A 9,959-nucleotide genomic window follows, 5' to 3' on the forward strand; every position below is an offset into this window, starting at 1 on the left:
TGTCATTTTTCTCAGTGGCGGCAATTTTTAGTAGATTCTGATGAGTGCCCTCTCATTTATTTAAAATATTTCATCTGTAATAATAACGCATTGTCAAAGAGTATGTTATCTGACCATCAACTATGTTGCGTAAGGTGTTATGGTTTGCAATTCTTTTATGATTCTAATTCAAAAACATGTTTAAGTTACTCAAAAGTACTAAAGTAAAATATACTTTCCTTTAAAATATCAATGAAAATGTTAACATTAAGCTTTGCAATAGTGGATATATTACACTGACGGAATATTCTTACTTAAAGCACATTACTTTTTTGTTCATGTGAAATGTAGCCCCAATTATAGAGTGCCTCTTTTATAGATCTAATGAAATGGCAAATAATTACTCTCTACTAACCCACCACCCGGATAACAAGGCCGCAGGGCAAAAGTCAGTCCAGTTTGACTCTTGGGGGCGAGATCACACAAGATGTGTTCATAAAGACACACCGGCGTCCATAATTCAGTTGTAAAGTGAGGATGTCCTGCCTCTAACTGAGTGGGGTCAGAGGGTGTATTGTGTGTTAGGTAAGATGCCCTTTTGTTGACACTTACTCCAATGAATCCCTGCTTGTTCAAAACAAGTCAGCCCTTTGTCCTCGTTGGATCTGGTCAATTTCAAGATGATATCCCACTTTTAAAGAAACCAGCTTATAGAGATCGGTGGGGGGAGGTGAATTGCTCTCGTAAAAAAAAGCAAACAAAAAAGACATAGACAACGAGAAGACAGAGTGAGACCCTCTTTGCTCTGAATTGTAAATCTGTCAGTCTTAGACAAGAGCTGTAAAAGTCTGTTACCGACATGGGAGATAGTAAAACATGAGTTCTAGCGACAGCTAACCTATTGATGTCAGAGTTTCTTTCAAAGTAGCAAACTAGTGGAGTCACATTGACTAATTTAGCTCTTAAAATATTCCTGAGCAGTTACAAGTTACTTGCAAAATATAATAAATAAAATACTTACTTCTGGTTGCAAAAGGCCAAGATGGCGACGGACAAAATGCCGTACTTACGGCAGTCCACAAACTAATGTCGGTGACTACAACTATGACTTATATGAAGCCACTAGACTGAAAAAACTAAATACCGGTTGATAGATTTAAATTTCAGTTCAGTTTCCCGTCGAAAACTATTCTAAATATAGCGTAAACTCAAACTGATGTTGATTTTTTTGAATGTGACTAATAAGTTTTGCTGCTGCCCCCGTCCACAGCAGTACATTGCTTTGCTCCCGTGTTGGTACATCCCCCTGCCTCTCCAAACATTGTTAATACACTGACTATAGATAAGTACCTCATACAACCCCACTTCAAAAACACCCGAAATATCCCTTTAAGGTAAGGAAGAGGCGGCATAACCTCAAATGTTTCCAGTTAAAGGATTTCACTCTGGAACATCTTAATATTCTGGCATCCAACCTAATCCTTTATCTAAACAAAGGTCCAACAGTGATTAACGTGTACTGTACTGTTTTGATACTGTAGTGATCATTCTAACTAGTTCATATACTGTTGTGTGATTTAATCTATTACTATACTTTATAAATGCGAAATATTTTATAAGAGGATTATGTTGTGTATGCAAAATCTTAATTTGTAAATTAGTAAATGCAGCTGTCAAATAAATGTAGTGGAGTAAAACGCATAATATTTCTCATTATAATGGAGCACAAGTATAAAGTACCATAAATTGTTTCATATTATTATATATTACCTTAGTAAATGTGCTTAGTAACATTTGGCCACTGATCCACATCACATGCAAGCGGCTGCATGATACAATCAGGCTGATGCTGTACAGTTCAACAAAGATAAGAATGTTTTTCCTTTGAACTCTCTGCCTTAACACGAAGCAGTAAAACACACAATCCGGCTCATACAAATTCTTAAGGCTCCGCTGAGATCGTAATCTATCAACAGACAAACACATGGTGTTGATGGCGGTCTGGCCTGTGAGCAACTCTCTTCTCAGAAAATCTGAGCCTCACATTGATGATCAACTGAGGTGTACAATACAGGTGTGATAGCACACCAGACATACCTCCTGGTCATTAATGTACGGTCATTAAAAATGATTACATTAATTTTACTATAGCAGTCTTCACATCATGAAGCAGACAAGAGACAGAAAGGCTGTTGGCGCATTTCACACATTTCACACATGTGCCTCATTGGATCTTTATGTGACCGGAAAAATTGCTTTACGATGCAGAGAGTGGATGAAGAGAAAGTGTGACAGAAAAATCACTTCCAACATGTTCATCCTTGTTAGTAAAGTCACAAAGAGAAAACTAAGCACGTGGTGTGACACCAGAGGAGATTCATAATAACAATAAGAGTTACTATATGCTCATTTTAAACCACCATACTGCATATCACACATATGCATATAGATATAGATATAGAGATAAAGGCCTACACGTATAGTGCACAATGCTCTGAAGAATGTTCTTTTCAAGTTTTAAAAGTATCAACAGCAACTCATTATTCTGGATTACAGTCATTGTTAAAGTGATTTAAAAGTAAGTCGTGATATCTTATTGTTCCCTCACGCAAAATTGGGGTGTGGTCCCCTCACATTTTTAATTGTTCGATGTTAATGTTACCTCGGCAGTGGGGCAGGTTGTAACAATGGGACTCCTTGTGTTTGACATGAAGTTTTCTCGCCTCAGAAAAACTCAAGATATATTTTAATACTGGCTCATACAAGTAGATATCTTTGTATGGTTTCAGCCACGCTAGTAGCTCTGGAGATAGCAACGTCAGTCCATCCACCACTTGGGTCCAGACTGAAATATCTCGAGCAATATTGGTTGATTGCAATGAATGTTTGCGCAGACAACAGAGGATGAATCCTACCGACTTTGGCGATCCCCTGACTTTGACTGTAGCGACAGGACGGAGTTGAAATTTTTGCCGTTTTAGTGAAATGTTTCAGCTACTAGATGTATTGTCATGACATTCTGTATAAATATTATAAATTATATAACGGCATCGTCATGTCAATATGTCACCTTGTGCAACATTCTGGAGTTCGACCAACATTCTACCTAATGTGATAAAGTAGTGGACAAATACATGTTTTGCTTTTAAAATGTCGACGAAAATGTATATCTTGCTCAGCCTATTTAATTGTTAAATGTTTTTTTTTCTGGTCATATATTCAAAACTGATTTCCAAATACTTTGACAACTAAACTGTTAAGTTGTGTTGTTAGGCTCCCATTGCAAACAGGTTAAATAAATGCTGATAACATTGACCGTAACAGCAAATACCTGAGATTTGACTGATAACAAGTTCTATTGTTGTAGCACTAATGTGTCTTTCTTTACAATGAGGAGCAGCTCGGCGAACATGGTGCAGTGAACTACAATGTGACTGCACATTGACAGCCTGATAAGGCCCAAGTGATAATTGATTGATGTGGATTGAATAAAATGGCTCAATATCAAACGCTGGTCTTGTTTCACTGTTTGTCTTATAAAAGAGAACAATGTATATATATATATATAAATATCTTCATGAACTGATTTATGATTTACCCCATTGTCTCCATTAAAACGAGGGCGCTGTAATGAACACTGATTAACTTGTAAACATCTCGTCTGTCTTCCTCGGTCTCCCTCCAACCCCTCCTCTCCATAAGAAGAGGAGGGGTTGGAGGGCAGGGAAGAAACTCTGCAGACTCTTGACACTGTGTTCACTGAGACTCAGCGGCCAGTACTGGAGAGGAGTGAGCATACCAGAGGAGCTGACTGGAGCTTCTGGAGCACAGAGCTGGAGCTTTTTCACTTTGACACCAGTGACAGAGGAGGATGACTGGAGCGTCACTTCAGGAACAGCATCCCTCCGATCTGGGAACTTTTCTCTGTCCTGAGAGCTTGAAAGTTACCGGGAAAGAAAGTTTGATCTGAAGAGGCACATATATTGGATTTCTGCTTCGGCTGCGAGTTAGGTAAGTAAGAGCTTAAACTGCTGTGACCGGAGAACATTAATTGATTGATTTAGGGACTGTAGGAAAATGATTGGGGTCTTCACTTTTAATCAAAAACCAAGGCCTTCTCCAGGGTTATTGATGTTTACTTTGGACTCCTTTAAACTGTAATACCCTCCCCTCATTATGTCAAAAAAACATGTTCAAATGTGATAACTTCTTTAATCATGTACCTGACAGAAGTGTTGTCTCCTGCTTATGAAAAAGTGCCAGCTCTCACAAAAAAAGTCAGACTACTCTATCTTTAGAAAAATATCTTCCCCCTTTTCTGACCCCCTCTCTCTTCCCCATATAATTGTTGTACAGTCCGTAAACTAAAAATGACCAACATGTTTCTGCAGGGTGTGTCTGCGTATTAATTGTGAGTTTTAGTAAGTTTATCCAGCTAGGGATGGCAGCTCAGTGAGCTTAAGTCACTTAATAAACCCTGGAGCCTGAATGTGCCTCCTAGACCGTGAGGATGTTTTTTTCATAAAGCGTAATATTCCTGAAGTCAGAACAGGCCTGAATGCAATACTTTCTTGCAAATTGTGTTCCAGGCACACCCAAAAAGGATCAGTTGTGGCCTTGTTGGATAAAAAAACACATTTACAAACTAAACTGCAGGATGAAGACTCATCTCCTCTGCTTGGAGTTGCTCCTCTTGGCGGGTCACGTCCTTCTGGCCAGTGGGCAGCTGGACTCAAAGCAGCAAGCACCCCAGGACGTTCTGGCTGTTACACAGAGACTTGGGCTCATAGAGAGAGATGTGCAGGGCCTGGTGAGGCCCAACATCACCATTCCCCGCCACCGGCTACCTCCCATGTGCACAGGGCCCACGGAAATCCGAGACACCTTCAAGTACATCAACACGCTGGTGTCCTGCCTGGTGTTTGTTGTGGGCATCATAGGGAATTCCACTCTGCTGAGAATCATCTATAAGAATAAGTGCATGCTTAACGGGCCGAACATCCTGATCGGCAGCCTGGCACTCGGAGACCTGCTGCACATCATCATCGGCATTCCCATCAATGTTTACAAGGTGAGCAATACCATGTTAGGAGCGATCGTTTTGGCCTGAACAGTGTTTTTATTTGTCAATTCAAAACTCCCTTAGATTTCCAATTAATTTTTGATGCAATCTTATTTGAGGTCGTATGCAAATATTTTGCTGCATATTGGATTTTAATTATTTTACACACACACACACACATTCTTTCATAACACACTTGTCTGCAGACTCACACACGCACTCTTGAAAGGAGGCTTTCTCCATGTTATTACTTTACTGGATCCTGAGCCCCTCTGTATCCCCTTATGGCTCTGCCATGTTATTATCTGTTGAGCTCATTGTGTGTGTGTGTGTCTGTGTGTGTGTGAGAGAGAGGACCAAAGCTTCTGTATATTTGGGTAAGGGGGTAGGCATGTTAAAACAACTGGCTGCTGTTGCATACCAGAGCCCGTTGAGACAGTGGAGGTATGGGGAGATACAGGGCTACATATGATTCCAATTGATCCACCCTCACATTCCAGTCACTCATACAAAGCAGACGTGGAAAGTTTTAATAGTGTACTGGTTTCGCAGAGTTTTGTTCTCCAGGAGCTATATTACCTGCCTGGGTTACCTTGCCTTGAGGCCAAACAGGGGCCTCGTGTTTTCAAGAAAAGACCAAAAAAATGTGACCTGACAAAAGAAAAAGAAAAAAAAGGTCTGGATAATCACAGAAACCGATAACTTCAGGTTCACGGATATCTGGTCAACACTGGATCCCCCAAGGCTGGAGAGAACAGCTTGGTGCCAGACGATTTGCTTCACTCCCTCTCATGGTTTAACTCTGTCATCAACTCTTCCTGCCCCTCTCTCTCTCTCTCTCTCCCGCATCAGCTCCTGGCAGAGGACTGGCCTTTCGGCGTAACTCTGTGCAAGATGGTGCCGTTTGTCCAAAAAGCCTCCGTGGGGATCACAGTGCTGAGTCTGTGCGCTTTGAGTATTGACAGGTAATCAGGGTCCCAACCAATGGACCGCCTGCTTTCATTTTCTAACGTGACGTAACAGTCATAGGGTTACAGAAACATTGTCAGACTTCTGACCTCCTTGCTACCGGCTGCTTTTAACTTTGCTGATCGATACATTTACACTTGTTCTGTTGCACTTGTCAAGCTCGTCTGGTTAGGACTGTCAACTACATTGTGAGCTTGGAATAACGAATTTACTGATATTTGTTATCAAAATAGAGTTATTTTTATATTCCTATTCTTTAGATTACTAGCTGCATGGTGTTGAATTTTTTTTTTTTTTTAAAGCTAGAATATGCTGTTCAGTTTTGTCAGTTGGGATAAGTGAGGGGTTTTTGATACTATAGTTATTTGAAGAATTGTGTAAGATTTTGAAAATACATTTATCATCTTTAATTCTTGCAGAGACCACTCTGTCTGTACGGTAAATGTGAAGCTGCAGCCAGTACAAGGTTAGCTTAGCTTAGCATAAATACTGGAAACAGCTAACCTGGTGTATAAAATAGCACGTTGTGGTTTTATTGAGCTTTAGAGGTCCATGCTAGCTCAGTTAAGTTAACTGGCTGTTGGCATTATTTGCCCTACAGACATGAGAATGGATCTTCTTAGTAACAAAATGAATATGTGTATTTCCCAAAACGTCAAACTATCCCTTTAACTAATGGTAATTTGTTGGTTGACTGCCTGCACACGTTGGATCTGCCAGGTATCGCGCAGTGGCCTCCTGGAGCCGCATCAAAGGGATCGGCGTTCCAAAGTGGATGGCTATCGAAATAGCGCTCATCTGGATAATATCCATCGTGCTGGCTGTGCCAGAGGCAATAGCTTTCGACATGATCACCATGGACTACAAGGGAGAACACTTGAGGATCTGTTTGCTGCACCCCATGCAGACAACCGACTTCATGAGGGTGAGCTGTGACACACACTCTCATATAATTCAGTGTGCATAATACACACTGACACGTACAAACACACAAGGAGATGCAGATGTATGTGCGTGTTGGCTCGCACGCCGACCCGTGTATGAATTTATGTGCATGCTTACCATATTGTGAAAGACTTCTTGGCTATATTGGGGTCACACGGAGTTTACAGACGGCGAAGCATCGTTAAATAGAAAGAAATATCACAGGAGTTATCGCTCTCTTGGCAGGAGCCTACGTGTGTGTAACGTGTGCGTTCACGTGTCTCCCATCGACTTTAAAACAACTGTGAACCGTTTTCGATTCCACTGAGGTACTTTGATAAATAGATTTGTAAATGAAAGTCAAAAAGTGAATTTGAGACACACCCTTGAGTCTCACTCCGGTCCAGGTCAGACTGGGGATACATCCCTTAAATTTACTTCTGAAATGTTTCACCTTTAACTGTGAGCTCTCTCGTACAGATGCTGGCACATAACTCATCGCTGTTCTCCTGTTTCCTCTGTGCAGTTTTATAAATCAGCGAAGGACTGGTGGCTGTTCAGTGCATATTTCTGCCTGCCGTTGGTCTGCACTGCTATTTTCTACACCCTGATGACCTGCGAGATGCTGAGGAAGAAGAATGGAGTCCAGATCGCTCTCAGTGACCACCTCAAACAGGTTCGCTGATGACTGACGTGTCATTTACCCCATTTTGTTAGTGGCTAGTGACTGTCCTCACATTGAGCGTTAAAAGAGAGTTAAAATTAGATTTTTCTTATGAGTGGCAGGGCAAACACAAAACTGACCCATGGGAATCTTTTATGTTCAAAACTTAACATAAGACCATTCACAAGCGTGTCCAATTGAAGCGATAAAAACTACAATTGGGCCTTATTGCCCAACTTGGCAATTTAATGTACTCCATTTGTTTTGATTTATGAAAACAAAAACCTTGAGGCAAAAACTTTCCAAGGATATAAAACTTCTTTGTGTACAAATTTCACCATGTACACTATCTGTCGGTACAATCAGTTACTACATAGTCGTTAAATGTTTATGTTTACATCTGTTCTACTTTTTTGTTGTCCTTGTTTTTTACATTTTTTTCCACTTAAATGTAAATTCTGTGTATGTACGTGGAGAGCAGCGAAAAACCGGAATCAAATTCCTTGTATGCGTACGCGTACATGGCCAATAAAGCTGATTCTGATTCTGATAACTAGACAGTGATTTATGTGTGTTTGTGTGTGTTCAGCGAAGGGAGGTGGCTAAGACAGTGTTCTGCCTGGTTCTGGTCTTCGCTGTGTGCTGGCTGCCTCTCCACCTCAGCCGTATCCTGAAGCTCACCATCTACGACGAGAAAGATCCAAACCGCTGCGAACTGCTCAGGTATGGAAGAAAAGCCATGTTCCACAGTGCACAACAGAGAGGACAGAGCAGACATGACAATTTAGAAGAATAATGAATCACCCTCCAGGCAGGGAGAGGTAGAAGACTAATGTGTCTCTGTAACTTGTTTTAGTTTCTTTTTGGTGTTGGACTACATTGGCATCAACATGGCATCCATCAACTCCTGCATCAACCCAATCGCCCTCTACGTGGTCAGCAAGCGCTTCAAGAACTGCTTCAGGGTAAGGTGCAACTTAGTTGGCAACAATTGTGGTTAGGCAACTTTGTTGGTCGGGCACTGTAACTTCTTGTGCTAAGCTAAGCTAACCGGTTGCTGGCTCCAGCTTCATATTGAACTGACAAACATCTGTCGGCAAAGAAAGAAAAAATGCACTAAAATCACGTGCGGCCAGCGACAAAGAAGGGAGAAGGTCAGATAAAAACATACACAGAGGGAGACATTACTCCACTATATCTTTGTGTAACAAATAGTTGTTTGCTGCTATAATAACATTCAGAATCTCCAATACAGCTCCTTTAAGGCAATAACAACAACAACAAAGAAAAAGGAGGAACTACTTGTTCCTTTCTTTTGCCGTATGTAAGCGTTTCTCTCAGCCTACACTTCATAATCCCTCTCACCACCTTCCTCCCTCCTCTAGTCCTGCCTGTGCTGCTGGTGCCTACCGGCTGAGATGTTGATGGATGAGAAGCAGTCGTGCATGAAGATGAAAGTCACAGAACGAGCCTCCGACCAGAGCAACTCCCGCTTGACCAACAAGTCCACTACTGCCTGAGTAAGAAAGGAGTAGATATGACAACAACAAAACAAAAATAAATATTGAAGTGTGGATGACTGAATGAGGATACGCGCTTATTCTTGTTCCATCTACAGCATCATGTGAAGTCTCCATCAACTTTTAACCAACGTGCTTTTGGAGATCAGATCTTACCTAAAACTCTTTTTTATACTGGACCACTGCACACTCTCCCTGTCCAAAACGAAATAAGCAGCAGTGAACTCCAAAACACTGTATTCTTGGACAAGAGTGAGACGTGTGTGAGGCAGTAAAACTGCCGTTCAAAATACCAAATATCGAGAACTAAGGCCAGGCAAAGTTCAGCACAAGTGTTTTATAAAATTGGGGGTCAAGAGTCGATTAGCAAAGACAGCTCATCAGGCTCTCGGTCTGGCGGTTACTTTGACGCTATGAATCTCGCAATAAGTTCCGCATTACATTCGAGTGTGACGCTGTGTTCCGTGTTGCTACCACGCACTGCAGCGGCTTGGAAGAGATTAAATCCAATGAGCTTGTTTGAGATTTGTTTGCGTCATTTTGTTACGTATTTCTTTGCATATATGTATGTATTGAGAATGTTTTGCATGCTTTGTTTGTTACTTTAGTGCTGTAAGAGCCATATTAGACTCGAGATGTGATTCAGTAACGAAAAATGTTGAAATGCTCCTTTAGTTCGGCTACTGACTACGTCATGGCCACCAGCCCTCAGTTGAGGTTAATGGGTCTGCGGATCAAGACCGTTGTGCCAAGTTGAGCACATGTTACTTTATTGTTGAGTAAACCTTTAAAATGCAGTTACTGCCTCTGTGGACTCATTTGGAGTCAAGTTTATTGCCAA

General features: G+C 41.2%; 1 protein-coding gene across 1 annotated transcript; it reads left to right on the plus strand.

Annotated features, from left to right (window-relative positions):
• Positions 1-4,636: 4,636 nt before the first annotated feature.
• Positions 4,637-9,118, plus strand: ednrba (endothelin receptor Ba). The gene is made up of 7 exons (XM_076098015.1): positions 4,637-5,050; positions 5,894-6,006; positions 6,731-6,935; positions 7,461-7,610; positions 8,188-8,321; positions 8,455-8,563; positions 8,984-9,118. Exons 1-7 carry the CDS (start codon positions 4,637-4,639, stop codon positions 9,116-9,118), a joined length of 1,260 nt encoding a protein of 419 aa, XP_075954130.1.
• Positions 9,119-9,959: the final 841 nt, after the last annotated feature.

The sequence above is a fragment of the Anarhichas minor genome, unplaced genomic scaffold (assembly GCF_050575085.1).
Source record: "Anarhichas minor isolate MPS153535 unplaced genomic scaffold, ASM5057508v1 ptg000024l, whole genome shotgun sequence".
Lineage (NCBI taxonomy): Eukaryota > Metazoa > Chordata > Actinopteri > Perciformes > Anarhichadidae > Anarhichas > Anarhichas minor.